The sequence below is a fragment of the Psammomys obesus genome, unplaced genomic scaffold (assembly GCF_907164565.1).
Source record: "Psammomys obesus unplaced genomic scaffold, mPsaObe1.curated_primary_1811, whole genome shotgun sequence".
In the NCBI taxonomy this organism is placed as follows: domain Eukaryota; kingdom Metazoa; phylum Chordata; class Mammalia; order Rodentia; family Muridae; genus Psammomys; species Psammomys obesus.
In genome coordinates this window covers 9,904,388-9,921,085 of record NW_026592890.1, presented here as the reverse complement: position 1 = coordinate 9,921,085, position 16,698 = coordinate 9,904,388, and the positions used below count along the sequence as shown (strand labels likewise).

The 16,698-nt window shown below is 36.3% G+C and overlaps 1 protein-coding gene across 1 annotated transcript in view; it reads right to left on the bottom strand.

The window, feature by feature from the left end:
* The window catches only part of Qki (QKI, KH domain containing RNA binding), a 118,521-nt gene that overhangs the window by 62,650 nt on the left and 39,173 nt on the right, over window positions 1–16,698 (bottom strand). Inside the window, exon 3 of the mRNA XM_055615860.1 lies at window positions 12,977–13,093. Coding sequence (XP_055471835.1) covers window positions 12,977–13,093 — 117 coding nt within the window. The remainder of the gene's footprint in view (window positions 1–12,976; window positions 13,094–16,698) is intronic.

Here is a 16,698-nt window from a genome sequence, read left to right as displayed (position 1 = left end):
TCCAGAAGAACAAATGTTAGGAAGGTCTCATTCTGAAATATCTCCCATGGATTCATGTGTCTAAACACTTTCCCCCTACCCACCCACAACCTCCCACCCCAGTTACACTGTTTGGGGAGGATATGGAGCCTTTAGGAGGTAAGGTATAGCTGGCGCAGACTACTGAGGTGGTGGGCTTAGGGTTTATACGTGGTTCTACTTTCACCTGACCTGTGTTTCCACGTTGGCAGAAATGTGAAGAGCAAGCCACAACAAGCACTTTGCAAGATGGATGCTGTGATAAGACTGTATGTCTGGGACCACAGGCCAGAACACAGCCTTCCTCCCAAAAGTCACAAAGTCAATTATCTGACTACATAGATTTAAAAGTGTAACTAATGCAGTAGGTTATTTCTGCTTTAAAAACCAACCACTTTTCACTGAAAGAGGAGGTCCTCCTCCCCTTCCATCTGACCCTAGCCTATTAGGTCTCATCAGGACTGGCTGCATTGTCTTTCTCTGTGGACTGGTAAGGCTGCTCCCCCATAAGGGGGAAGTGATCATAGAGCCAGCCACTGAGTTCATGACAGTCATTCCCTGTTCCCCTTACAAGGGAATCCATTTGGACACTGAGCTGCCATGGGCTACATCTGTGCAAGGGTTCTACGTTATCTTCATGAAAGGTCCTTGGTTGGAGTATCAGTCTCAGAAAAGACCCCTTGGCCCAGATTTTTTTGGTTCTGTTGCTCTCCTTGTGGAGCTCCTGTCCCCTCCCGGTCTCCCTATCTCCCCCTTCTTTCATAAGATGCCCTGCACTCTGCCCAAAGGTGGGGAGGGTCATGGGAGGGTGGGATTAGGAGGAGATGAGGGAGGAGGCTACATCTGGGATACAAAGTGAATAAATTTAATTAATAAAATTTTTTTAAAGGAATTAAAAAAAAAAACACTTTCAAAGCTCAATGGGACATCACGTCCCCACCTGACCAAAAATATAGAACTAAGGTGTCTTAGTTACATTTACAATTAGTATGATGAAACACCATGACTAAATGCAACTTGGGGGAAAAGGGGTTTATTTCATTCACAGTTCCATGTAACATTTCATCAAAAAAAGCAATCAACATGTCATTCAAAAGCAACGAGGCAGGAACCTGGCTGCAGGAACTAATGTAGAGACTATGGAGAAGTGCTGCTTACTGGCTTGCTCAGCATGCTTTTTTACAGAGCCCAGGACTTCTACCCTAGGTATGGTACCATCCACAATGGACTGAGTCCTCCTCCATCAGCTGGATCTTATGGAGGCATTTCCTCAACTGAGATTCAGGAACCTCAGATAACTCTAGCTATGTCAAGCTGACAAAACTAGCAAGCATATAAGTAAATCAAGTTATCAGCTGTCAGCTTTAAGACACTGGCAATGTGGACTATGGCAAAAGACTCTAAAGCACAGAGATGTGTTATTAATTCAAAATGATTATTAAGGGCAGAGGATTGCTAAGATAGATGATTCTGAATGCATACTTTCTTAACACAATAAAAACATGATGCTAATTGGATGGATGTAAACTGTATATACATTAAAATGCCATACTGTACCCCATAAATGTATCAATTATGTGCCAACTAAAAATAAAGCTTTTATCCACAAAAGATGAACTGACAATTCAAAGACATCAATCTTGCTTTATTACAAGCATAGAATTTCTAAGTGGGCTATCTCAGACTTCATGATAATGCCCTTTCAGCCCATCTCTTCCAGTGCTATCAAGTTATCATTTTAAATAACTAACATATTAAACAACTGCTTCCAATTGGAAAATAAGTTCTTTTAACATAGCATTCAACCTTGTCTTTAATGTCAACACAGCTTCTCGAACTGTACCTAAAACCTTTTACTGTAACAGACCAGCACCCTTGCCCAATCACAGTCATCAACCTTGTTTCTAATGTCTGGAAATTTATCACCCAGTATCCATACATAAAACCTTCAACCTAAGAGAGAGCTCATGATTTCTTGAATTCCAACAGAATAATGTACAAGCATTGTGATGCTTCTGTCACACTGCTATCTTTGCTAACCATCAACAAGCAACCAGCCCACTGGTAGAATCTTATATTTTAAGGTAGAAATCTTAGAGAGTGGTATTAACTATGAGAGATAGTAACAACTACGTAACAATCATCTGTAGTATCATGAACTGAAATACCAATTTTTATCATAAAGCTGGCAAGACTAACTAGCCTAGTCAGGTTCTAAGCCAAATAAGGTAACAGCATCAATTCTACAAGTTACAGTTCTACATGGCTGAATACTACTATTCAAGCATTCACAACTTAGAAAAGTAACACTTAAATGAGAAGATCTTTTAACAATTCCTACTAAAATTAATCTTGTCAAAAATTATCAGTAGGCCCAGTGTAGTGGCATACATGCCTTTATTCCCAGCACTCAAAAGGCACAGGCAGGCAGATCTTGTTGAATTCAAAGACAGCCAGACATACAGAGAGGTGTCTCAGAAAAAAAAAAAAAAAAAATCAATAAATGACAAATTCGGTCACTGGTTAGGTTGCCCACACTCCAGTGGATGGTACCAACTCCATGCACATGTGGACAACATTAATTCAATAACTCATTTGAATCACAAAAACAAAAAACACAAGGGATGAAGAGATGGCTCAGTTAAGAGCAACTGCTGTTTTTACAGAAGGCATGAGCTCAATGCCTGGCCCTCACCCGGCGACTTATAATGGTCCAAAATTCCAGTTCTAGACAATCTGACACTCCCTCTGCCTTTTAAAAACACCGGGCTTGCATGGGTGCACAGATATGCATGCAGGCAAAATGCCCATGTACATAGCATAAACGTAAATACATTTTTAAAAGAGTGACATTAGGATACACAGAGATGTGTGAAAGAACTAGAGTGAGTGGAAAGGGCTAATTTGGGGCCAATTATGACCAAGGTATACTTGTAAAATTCTATAAAATTGTCCAAAAAATACCAAATGTTCTTTTAAAAAAGTAATCAATAAAGGAAAAAGGGGGTTGTGGTGTGATGGTAAGGCAAGATCATAAAGCACAAAGATAAAAACCAATCCTTACAAGGTAGAGTATTTTTCTTTTTTTATTTAAAGATTTATTTATCATGTATACAGTGTTCTGTTTGCATGTATTCCTGCTCTTCCAGAGGTCATGAGTTCATCAATTTCCAGCAACTACATGATGGCTCATAACCATCTGTAATGAGATTCTCTGAAAAAAGTTAAAACTTAGCCAGTCTAAGGTATAATTAATTATATATAATTAGCTTCTCCCCAATGCCTATAAAAGAAATTCGGTCTCCTACCTAGCCCACAGAAGTTTAATTCTATTGGTGATGCAATGGAAAAATTAATAAAAAATACATACCAAAATATCACCTTTTTTTCCAAATATAAACTGGTAACTACAGGTAAAGATAAAACATACAAAACATTCAATACAGCATTATTTGTATGTATAAAAGCAGAAGACAAGAATTGGGTGGTTTTATACCAGTGAATATGATGCAGTTATTAAAGGAAACATTATCGATATAGATGTGCTCCTATGAAATGATGCCAAACAACAGTGAAAGAAAGAAAGAAAGAAAGAAAGAAAGAAAGAAAGAAAGAAAGAAAGAAAGAAAGAAAGAAAGAAAGAAAGGAGGGAGGGAGGGAGGAAGGGAGGGAGGGAGGGAGGGATAAAACAAGGTGTAGAAAGTATTGAGTATGTTACCATTTGTGGAACTAGTGAGAAACAATACAAGTGTGCAGATACACCTGACCATCTGTACAACTGTTGCATAACTCCACACAGGATGAGGAGAAAGAAAAGATGATGATGAGAAAGGAGAAGGATGGAGGAGGAAGAGGAAGAAAGGACTGGGCTAGTAAGGTGGCTCAGTGGGCACAAGTATCTACTGCCAAGCTTGGTAACATGGGTGTAATCTCTAGGCCTCACATGGTGGCAAGAGAAAAACAACTCCAGCAAAATGTCCTTGAACTACCACATGAACATCAGGACACAAAGCCCAGCACTACTGCCTATCCCACTTCCCACACAAATACATGTAATAAAAGTTTTTACAAAACAAGAATAAAGGAAAAATTAAAATGTTAAGAAATCTACCCAAATGGTAAGAGACAGAATAGGTAAAGTGGGATAAAAGCAAAAATCCTCTAAAAATTTCCCCACCAGACAAATTTGATTTTGAAAGCACATGAACGTTTTAAAGTATTGTCTTCAGTATTTTCAAGTATTGACTTCAAGACAATAGTTTAACCAATTACTAAAATGCCAAACCAACTACAACAAATGAATTTTTCCATTGAACTTAAACGATGTTACTAACTACCGCTATTCTGAGTACTTTAAGGGATAGTAATTTATATGTATAGTGGGATATATCCTAAAACTGCTTCCATTGTCAACATCACCAGCAGTAGTGTTTTTCCTGTTACAAAGATTGTTTTATCGTAGCATGGGACAAATGAATCACCATTTTACATCAGTGAGGAAAAAAAATACAATGAGCTGAAACACATCATAACTGTACTGTTAAAATGAATTCACAGTAATAATGAAAGAAAAGCAAGTCTTGTTCTTCACCTTTTGAGCATTTCTGAGAAACAATTCACTATATTAGCTAGTACATACAGAACTGAGCATTTCTTCAGACTTTTAACATCAAAAACTCTATCTTGCTAGTAAGAAACAACCTGTTTTGCAACAAGTAAAAAAACAAAATTGAGAAAATAAACAGTGATCGCTAAAATCAGAGAGAAAAGACTTGATATTTAGAACAGAAATGAAGACAGGCAAAGATCTTAATGACTGAACTCTTCTAACTATCCTAGAAACACAGGTGACAGCTATGTAAAATGTTACCATGAAGATATAACTAGCCATAGAATTGTCAGAACAAATTAAGTCCCTCACACAAAGGTCCATTTCCCTATCTCCTTCTCCCTACCTGCCACCCATTCTAAAGAAATGTACCACTACACTCTTACCTGCCTCTTTCACCCCTCTTAAGAATATGTACTTACATCTATATGAAAACAACTTCTTGATATACTCCATCTTTGCCTTTAAAAAATTGCAGGGAACAGTAAAGGAGACTGCCACAGAGGGCTTCTGAAAGGCTCTGCCTTGCAGGGTATCAAAGCAGATGCTGAGACTTATGGCCAACCTTTGAGCACAGTGCAGGGAATCTTATGAAAGAAGTACAATATAGTAAGACCTGGAGAGGACAGGAGCTCCACAAGGAGAGCAATAGAACCAAAATATCTGGGCACGGGGTCTTTTCTGAGGCTGATACTCCAACCAAGGACCTTTCATGGAGATAACCTAGAACCCCTGCACAGTGTCTAAGTGGGTTCCATAGTAATGGGAACAGGGACTGTCTCTGACATGAACCGATTGGCCTGCTCTTTGATCACCTCCCTCGGGGGGAGGGGGGCAGCCTTACCAGGACACAGAGGAAGACAATGCAGCCAGTCCTGATGAGACCTGATAGACTATGATCAAAGAAAATGGAGGAAGACCTCTCCTATCAGTAGACTGGAGGAGAAGCATGGGTGGAGAAGGGGGTAGGGAAGGTGAGATTGGGAGGAGAGGAGGGAGGGAGCTATAGTGGGGATACAAAGTGAATAAATTATAATTAATAAAAATTAAAATAAAAAAACTATTACATTAATATAATCAACATTTATTAGAAAAGCAAAAACCACCTAAATAAAATTATAAATTAGTATATTTAAAAAAAATTGCAATCTAAGACATCTGGGGTACATAACCCAGCACCTCAATAAATCAAATAAATTATTTTAAAAAACAGTAAGTTAGGGAGGGAGCTACAGCTGGAATACAAGTGAATGACCTATGATTAAAATAAAAATAAACAAAACAAAAAAAACCACTAAGCCGGGCATGGTGGTACACGCCTTTAGTCCCAGTGCTCAGGGAGGCAGAGGCAGGCTGATCTCTATGAGTTCGTGGCCAGCCTGATCTACAAAATAAGTCCGGGACAGACAAGGGTATACAGAGAAACCCTGTCTCAAAAAATTGAAGAGAAAAAAAAAAAAAAAAAAAAAAAAAAAAAACACAAAGTGCTTTAAAAATAGCAAGGAGGAGAAATGGGGCTGAGTGGAGGACTTGCTTAAGCCAATGGTTCTCAAACTTCCTAATGCTATAGCCCTTTAAAACAGTAGTTACCCCCCAAACATTTTTGCTGCTACTTTGTAACTGTAATTTTACTACTGTTAAAAATAGTAATGTAAGCTCCACAAGGAGAGCAACAGAACCAAAAACTGAGCACATGGGTCTTTCCTGAGACTCATACTCCAACTAAGTACCATGCATGGAGATAACCTAGAACCCCTGCACAGTGCAGTGTCCAAGTGGGTTCCATAGTAATGGGAAGAGGGACTGCCTTTGACATGAAATGATTGGCCTGCTCTTTGATCACCTCCCCCTGAGAGGGGAGCAGCCTTACCAGGCCACAAAGGAAGACAATGCAGCCACTCCTGATGAGATCTGATAGACTAGGATAGAAGGAAGGAGAGGAAGACCTCCCCTATCAGTGGACTTGGGGAGGAGCATGCATGGAGAGGGGAGAGAAAAGGAGGGATTGGGAGGGGAGGAGGAAGGGAACCACAGGGGGGATATAAAATGAATAAAGTGTAATTAATAAAAATTAAAAAAAATCTTTTCCCTTCAAAAAAAATAGTAATGTAAATGTTTTTTTTTTGAAACAGAGCTTTGCCAAAGTAGTCACAACCCACAGGCTGAGAACCACCAGCTTAAGGGGCACTAGCATTACAATGCAGATGGCATTCAACTGGATGTAATTTATGAGTTGTGAAGATTTTGTTTGTTTGTTTATTGTACAGACCATGCTGATCTTGAACTGAGAGATCTGCTTGTCTCTGCCTATGTAATGCCAGTATTAAAGGCGTGTACTAGCACATCTGGCCCTGGATATAATTTCAACAAGCATTTTTAAAAGAACATTTATGGGACATGGACTATGAGTACTGACTACATATTTGGTGATATAAAGGCTTGACTGTCCTAGCTTTATCCGCTTTAAACATTTCAATCACAGGAGGATTTATTTGACTAAACAGGATGAGGTATGAGGCAGGAATTCACAGGCTTCAACCCTTTGTTCCCTCCTGTTTATGAGAGGAAAGACCCATAGATCTGTAAACTGGTAACAGAAATCTAAAAGATATTTCTACAAAGACTTCCTCTTTGGAAATAGACATGCTTTGCCACTATAATAACTATCATTTCACAAAAATTAGTAAGTGCCTAGCTATGTCAAAACAAAACAAAACAAAACAAAACAAAACAAAAAAAGAGTCTGTTCTATGATTTTTCTCTCCATAACATACTTTCTATAGTATCTGGATTCCCTTCAAGGACATAATTTTCTATTAGAAAACTTAAGATTAAGTCTGTAAGGAAGGATTCTGAGTTTCAAGGATATTACTATGTAAGTTGAGGCTCCCTACTTAGAAATCATTATCAAGTACTCCAAAATACCTAAAATATTCCTGAATGTTCACATGTCATAAAGAGAAAATTCTGTAACTGGCCACATGTGACAGGTGGTAGTCACAAAGAAAGTAAACAGCACAAAGTTGCACACAAATACCTTCAAGGTATATGTGAAAGGCATACAAAACATAGATAAATTTCAATGTTTAGATGTGAGTTCTATGTCTGCTACATATTTAAAAATCTTTTTAAAAGTCACCTTTAGAAGATTTCAGACAAGTAATAATCTGTATTATATTGTGATTCATTATAAGTGTATCTGTTCTTCACTTCTTGGCAACACAGCTCTTATTTAGTCTCTTTGTATACTAATCGGGGTTAGAGGACAGTCACAGCACATGAGTGGGTTGCCTAGAAAACCAACACTGTTTTAATTAAAAAGGCTGACACTTTCTAGTTTCCAGAAAAGAAGAGGAAAGGGAACAAGGGATGACTTTATCACCACAATGGCCAATGATGTCACCAGCTGTCATTCCCCAGAGAAGCCTCAGAAAAACTCTTAAGGTCAAAATTAGTAGAATTTCTATGCAGCTCAACGACTACAAGAACCTGGAAGGTCCACTCACTCTGGGCATCCATTCCATGTGGCTGTTCATGTGTATACTTTAAATACCCTTCAGTGACAAACTGGCAAGCCTAAATACAATATTATTCTAGCAAATCAATCAAACTTGAGAAGGGGGGATTAGAAAAGGGCCTTACAACTGAACAACTGAAATCAGAGGTGGAGCTGTGCTTGGCTTCTGTAGTGGAGCTCACTCCTGTAACTTCTGTTATCTGATATAATCTCCAAGCAGTGCTCAAATTGAAGCAAATTATATGATACCAGTAAATGCTCCTTAGAGACCTATGGATTTTAGAGTGTAAGAAGTCCCTGAACATCTAACATCAAGGGTACTCAGTGGTCCAGCAGTATAAAAAATACTTGTTTTCTTCTCATTCTTAAGAAAACGAACAAAATTTACACATTTTCACCTATGAAAAAATAAGAAAGCATGAAAGAATTTAATAAAATATGTTAAATTGGCTTCCTAGGTTCAAATGCTGCAGCATTTCTGCGGTTGTTGCTGTTGAAAAAGGCTTACAGTAAGAGGTGGTACATCAAACAACATGGTGTGGGCTTTATTTCAAGATCTGACTACACCTTCTTGGCATGCCATTTCTGGCAAATCACTCAACCTCCCTGACAGAAATTTCCTCACCTACAAAATGCAAATGATAAAACCCAGATTATTTGAAACAAATGTGTATTAAATACTGAAACAGAGCTAATACAAATTACACAAATTAAATCAGACAAAATTACCAAAGTAGCTGATTTTCATTACAACATATTTTCTAACAATGTTGTTACCATAAACATACTCAACTACAGAAATAGACAGTACAGGAGGGACCCTACCATATGCTGCCTGGTAAAGACAGGACATTGCTAATAGCATCCTAGGTTCCATCAGTTGTTGCCTGCAGATTCTATCTTACCTACCACATCTTGATGGCTACTTAAAAATTTCAAAACTCAAAACAAACAAAAACCAGTAGTGGTAAGCCCACGAATAAGAAAGCAAGAAAATAAAAACAAAATTGACTTACGAACTTACATTCTTTTTTTGTTTTATTTTTGGATAATCTAGGCAATGGACTTTTGTTTATTAGAATAATTTATAAAGCCTGTCTTGTATATTCCCCTCTACTGTCAATTACATGCTTCAGGGATAGAGCTCAAGGAAGATTTTACAGAGAGATGCCTATCCGCTGATTTCCCTGCTGGTATCTGGCACTAAACCACCATCTCAGAATTGCATGCTTCTATCTTCCAAGAAGAGTTAAAAGTGCAGAGCTTATAAGCCATCATTTGCCAAATTTTTCAGGTGGACCCAGGGAGAAGGGTGTCTATATTGTTCTTTCACTATTTGAACTACAAGGGTATATTTTCTAATGCTTACTCAATAACAACTATTAACCAAATAGCAAGAAAATTCCATACAAGAAAGTTTATGTTGTGTTCAGTAAAGGATTCAGTCAACAAACACCTTTTATACCATAACATTTTTGTTCAAAGTAAATGAAGCAGTAAGGAAATTAAAATTGTTTTTCTAGCTTTCTTCGTACTTTAGTACAAAGAATATAGATAAAAGGATTAAGAAGCTAAACAATTTTCTTTTTAATTATTAAAGCATACTTATCAGTCTTTACTAATTTATTATTTATTTAAAAAAATTACTATTTGTTATTCTCTTTACCAAACAGACAAGCACCAAATGAAAACACCTTCCCTTTTCACGTTATTATCAACACTTTTAAAAGCACATCAGGATTGGGAAAGATAGCTCAATGGATAAAGCACTTGCTTTCCAAGGGTAAGGAACAATTTCCATCTCCACAACCCATGTAGAAGTCATGTGCGTATGGGAGCCCTCCATAATTCTAGTGCACAAGAAATGACGCAGAGGATCCCTAGAGCTATTTAGGTAACTATACTAGCTTCTACGAACAAATGAGAGACCATGAACATACAAGGTGCAGAGTTCAAGTGAGAAACCTGACTCAGTAACATAAGGTAGAGAGCAGTTAAAGAAGAAACTGGATGTCAAGCTTTGGCCTCTACATGCATGCAGACGCTCACATGTACCCACATATATGACCACATGCATACATATACATATGTATACCAAATGCACACAAAAGAGCACATGTGAATTACCACAGCACAAAAGATGAGTTAGTTACATGCCACAAAATTAAGATTATGAAAACATTTTGATTATAAAAATCTATATAAACATTCCTCACAAAATTCACATAAGAAAACATCAGTCACACAGAAGCCATTCAGGTTAGCAGGTTTAGCTATAGCATTTTAGCAACACTGAAAATGTATTCTGCAGCTAAAATTATTTTCAGGTATTTTCACTTATTTACTATTGTTTTCTACATATGTACAATATACATACATACACATTTGTATATTTTGTGTATGTATAGCAGACACATTTTATAGATATATGATATATACAACATGTATACATATATAATGGACATAATCTCAAGTGTTTCATATCTCAATAGACAATAGGAGAAAATAGAACATGGGAACTGTTTCTACCAGTAAGGTCAAGAATTAGAAACTATCAGCTGGGCAGTGGTGGCACATGTCTTTAGTCCCAGCACTCAAGAAGGCAGAGACAGAATGATCTCTGTGAGTTAAGAGGCCAGCCTGGTCTACAAAGGTAATCCAGGAGAGCCAAGGCTACACAGATAAACCCTGTCTCGAAAACGAAAGATTCCAATCTAAGCAATCTGAATACTGTTCATTTTTATCATTCTTTTCTGCTGAAGACAATAGTCTCTGCTTGCGTCTAAAATCACAACTCCAATTTCTAAGTCTCATCTGTTGAGTATTGTATGATCAGAGTTTAACTTAATGAAGCCAACCCAAATCAACAATTTAAAAGCAGAGAACAGTATTTTAAGAAACAGTATTTCTTAACTAGTGGATATAAACTAATTTTTTTTGGTGAAGACTAGTGTGTACTTAAGTTGTCAAAACTTCATTCAATGTCCTTAGACAAATTCATTAGTACTGTTTAAAGCTAATACAACCCTAGAGTCACTCATTCATGGGAGCCACAATTTCAGAAGATAACCATATGCCTAATTCTAAATGTTTGTTTAAAATTTTTATTTTAAAAAAATTAAATACAACATCTAAAAATGTTCCAAAGAAAAATTGTATCTTATTTACGTAATAAATACACTATTGAAGATACATCACTTTTCTTCAAACTTCCTAGCTATCCACCTCTTTGTGGTGAACAAAAGGGCTACAGTAGGCTTGTGAGGCTCAGGTGACACAGTCATCAAAACAATACCTTCATGAGTAGTTTTTTTTTCCTATAAATGCCACAAACTGTCCTAACATAAATTGACCCCAGACTTATCATGATAGCTCTTTTTTAAAGTGTATTTAAAAAAGAAATCACCCTTAAGAATAACAGTCTTTAATAAAAAAAAAATTAAATTAAAAAAGTGAAAAAAATATAAACATAAAAAAAGAATAACAGTCTTAAAAGTAATAAAACTCATATGATTTTAAAAAAATCACCCTTTTCACACAGAAATGTTGAAACAATCTACTTCATAATATTCTGGATAAAAGGAACTAGGCAAATAAAATCTTCCTAACAACAATATGTAAAGCAGATAGTTCCACATCAATTAAACTGACAAAGAAATCCCACGTTTCTGTCTTTTCCCTCCTTTCCCCTCTCTCTCAAGCACACACTCACACAATACTAATACTAATAATAAAAATAAAGGAGCAGAAGTGGTAATAGGGGTAAGGGTTAAAAATAGAAAGCAGATTCATAACTAAAGTAAAATGCATAGAAACTGATTTCAGTCAAGAAAAAAATGCTGCTAAAACTAACTGTCCCAACTCATCTGGCCAATCTTATTTAGGGTCTATCAAAATAAGCATTTCAGGAACTAAGCACAGTGTTATTGCTGCAACTTCAGCTATTCAAGAAAGTAAGAGGATAAAAAGGCTGAAGCCAGACAGGGCAACTTATCAAGATATGATCTCAAAAAAATTTTTAAAGGTGTATGGAGGCAGATGTTGCTGCGAATGTGAGACCCCATCTAAAACTTAAAAGATCTGGTGATGATTACCTCTGTAATAGCATACTGGACCAGCATAACCTGAGATCCTGGGCTCCATCACAAAAACAAAATGCCACTGTTTTTCCCCCCAAGTTTCAGCTGCACATTTTTTACATAAAACACAGTAGCCAAATTCTTACTGGCAGTTTCTATGTTATAAGTGTCAAAAGAGGTTATCACACTGGAGTTACAGATATTTCAGTTCTTGAATTAAAATTATAAACAAGGAAATCAAGATAATGTCTTAAAATGGCTCTGAAGTTTCTCACTGTGGGCATCATGTCCAACATCTATGAGATATGGAAACTGATTTCTGAATTGGCTAACTGAGTGTCAACCTGACACAAACTAGAGAGAAAGGCATCTCAGTTGAAGAAATGCCTCCATGAGATCCAGCTCCCTATTGTGGGTGGTGCCATCCCTGGGCTGGTGGTCCTGGGTTCTATAAAAAAGAAGGCTCAGCTAGCCATGGGGAGCAAGCCAGTAAGCAGCACTCCTCCATGGCCTCTGCAGCAGCTCCTGCCTCCAGGTGCCTCCAACTGCCTGCCCTATTTGAGTCCCTACTTGATTTCCTTCATTTGTGAACAGCAATTTGGAAGTGTAAGACAAATAAACCCTTTCCTTTCCAACTGCTTTTTGGTCATAGTGTTTCCTCACAGCAATAAAAACCCTGACTGAGGCAGTTACTAAGATACAAAAATGCAAGGGACTCACTCACAGAAGACATACCCACTATCAAGGACTTACCTTCTTTTTATCCCTCATTGAGCCTTTGCCTCGGACCATTATTTTACATCCTGTTTCTGCTTCAAGTTGTTTAGCTGTAAGTCCTCTAGGTCCAAGGATTCTCCCAACAAAATTAAACTGTGGAGAAAGATAATACAAATTATTCACTTGCTGAAAGTTTTATCAAAGTTATTTGAAAGCATACATACATACTCCATCTCACTTGAAAATGAACCAGGAAGCAAAACCTAGAACTCAATTGCTTGACACATGGATATAAATCATTGTTTTACATGGAATTTCCATATGTATTAATGAGAACTATACAGAACACTCTAGGTAAAGGTATTTTATTGAGTTGTCCATCAACACATAATCTAAGGCAGAATGTATAGTAAGAAATTTACACAACACTGGATATCATGCAAACCATGAATCCTTTCTACAAAATAAAGATTGTAGGAAAGAATACTTAGGAAAGAGTACTGCTTTATATTCATGGCAAGAAAAATCCTGTCTCCAGAGACAACTGTGTAAGTGACAGTTTCACACTGTTGCTACATTAATGCTAAAACGAGGATTCTACTTCTGTGCCAAGTATACAGACATACTTTTTTTTAACTTTTTAAAAGATTTATTAATTTATATGCATTGATGTTTTGCCTGCATGTATGTCTGTGTGTAGGTGCAAGATCCCTTTGAACTGGAGTTACAGACAGCTGTGGGCTGCAGTGTGGGTGCAGGAATTGAACTCAGGTCCTTTAGAAGAGCAGCCAGTACCCTTAACTACTAAGTAATCTCTCCACACCCCCCCCCCCCAAAAAAAAAAAAACCACTTAAGAGTGTCCATACTGAAGCCTTACACTGGCACATTCATTCCACATTAATATACTTTCACTTTCAAGAGTTAGATTAAAAAAAAAAAAAAAAACAACACTTTTTTAAATGACATTTCTTAAACAATTTTATTATGCATCCTTATCTTATTTGCCTTTCTTTTTTCCATTCCTACTTTTAACTTATAATTCTAAAAGTCTAGGCAAAGAGTCTAAAATTTTTATGAAAAAGGTAGTGACAGAGTAAATTGTATAAACAAAACTTTTGTACTCAACAGAAGCTTCTTCAAGTATTCATATTTACACAATTTTAAAAGTTACTAGGAAGAGCATACCTCTACTTACTGCATAAAAACAACTAGTTTGCTGTAAACATTATGTAGCATACTTTTATCATCCTCATATATTTTATATTTACCACATCTGCTGGTAAGCGACCTGTATCATCACTGAAAATGTATTCTGCAGCAAAATTTATTTTCACTTATTTCACTATTGTTTTCTACATAAGTACAATATATATACATACACATTTGTATATTTTGTGTATGTATAGCAGACACATTTTATAGATATATGATATATACAACATGTATACATATATAATGGACATAATCTCAAGTGTTTCATATCTCAATAGACAATAGGAGAAAATAGAACATGGAAACTGTTTCTACCAGTAAGGTTAAGAATTAGAAACTATCAGCCGGGCAGTGGTGGCACATGTCTTTAGTCCCAGCATTCAAGGAGGCAGAGACAGAATGATCTCTGTGAGTTAAGAGGCCAGCCTGGTCTACACAACAAAATTGTCAAACAGTACATTACCCAAAACATACACTTCTCAGAGCATCCCCCATTGCTAAGTTACACATGAGTACAAACAGGTCAGTATTTTTGAGCTTTCTATTCATTAATCTATTCTTGCTACACCATGTTATATTAATTGGTACAACTATATTCAAGAGTATCTTAACTATTCGTGGCCATTTTCCATTCCTGCATATATTTCACTAACTTTTTAGATACTCGTTAAAGAGTGTGTATTGGGATGAATTACTGGAAATTCAAAACCACAAATAATGGCCTAATCTCTTCACTTTTTTTTTTCACTTCTCTCAAGAATGTAAAAACTTTTTTCATTGTGCCTTTATTATTTTTAAGCTATCCCTAAAAACTTAGTTTTCCTATAAGCTTACACACTTTTACAAATTAACTTTTTGTTTCTAATATGTAAATACATAATTAGTTTTCTTTATCAACCTTTACCCAGCAACACTGTTTCTTGATTACTGGTTTTTACAATCCTTCTAGGGAGACTGTTCTAGGGGATGATTATGTAAACTGCCATTGTCACTTGCAAAGCATTTTTTTTTCTTTTCCAATTATTTATTTTTCTTTAGTACTCAAATAGCGCACCTTGAGTTCATAAACAAATGTGCTTCATTGTCAAACTGCTACTGGCTTAAAGAACAAGGTTGATAAAGGTGTACGTAATCTAACCATCTTATATACAGATCACAGAAAATTAAAACATTTTTATATGTTAAACCAACCTAGTATTCCTGAAATTAGTTTCTCAACATTTTGGTGGTTAATTAAAAATAACAACAACAACAACAAAACCCATTCACTGTGCTGGAGCACTGGCTCACCAGTTAGCACTGGCTGTTTTTCCACAAGACCTGGATTCAATTCCCTGCACTCACATGGCAGCTCACAATCGTTTCTAACTTCAGTCCCAGGGAATGCAAAACTGCCTTCTGGTCTTCAGGCACCAGGTATGCATGTGATACAAAGATATAAGTGAATATACATAAAAATAAAAATGAATAAAATTTAAAGATATATACAATACATTCAGGAATATAAATTGTCTAATTTTCTTCTTTCATAATAAGAATCTCAGGTTTGGACATCAAGGTTATTCTTGCCTCCAAACATGTTGGAATGTTTCCAGCTCTCTGGCTGGGCTTCCACAAAACTAGTGCTATTTCTTCTTAAATACCCATTAGAACTCAATGTGATAGACTCAGTTTCATTAATTTTGATATTTTTATACCTTAGCATTGTCAATTTTGTTATGTTGTGGTTGTTAGAAATATGTAAATAAAAAAATGCTAAAAAAAAAAAAAAAGAAATATGTCTAGAGTTCCCTAAATTTTATCTTTAAAGTATTGATCAGTCTACAATTTTAAGGGTTAAAAAAATTTTTTTTTGTTTATGTGCATGAGAGTTTGCTGTATGCACATCTGTGCACTGTATTCAAATCTAGTGCCTAGAAAAGGCCAAAAGAAGATGTTGGGTTACCTGAAACATTATGGATAGTTGTGAACCACTATATGGGTGCTCAGTCTCAAACTCAGGCTCTCCAGAAGAGCAGGAAGCCATCTCTCCAACTCTATGATGAGGATTTTTCATTCCTTATTAGTTATCTATGCTACCAGTCTTCTAAGACATGAACTGTTAATTTTGCCACTGGAGTAGATCCATTCTAAAAACTGCCTACAACTCTCCAACTTCATTAGAATATTTTATTTGCAATTTGTGTACCTTTGTTGACCTCTAGAAACTAGAATAACATTGTGACTTGATTTCAAAAGTACAATGTAATATAAGAAATGCTATAAAGTGTTTATCTTAATTAAGCAGCACCTGGTAGGCCCAAGAGCTGACTGACTGTAGTCACAAGCAGTTGCTCTAATGAATTCAGACACAAAGGTAAAGGTTCAGTAAATGATTCATTGAAATTTTCATTTTTTGGTTGGCTTATTAAGTGATATTTTGGTTCTTTCCTCTTTATATATCCCTCTTTTAATTCATATCTACTCTTAGGTTTTTCTTTCCTCCTTTTCCTCCTGAAAATTTTAATACGCTGGTTTTCTAATCTGAAATGGATACTTACTTATT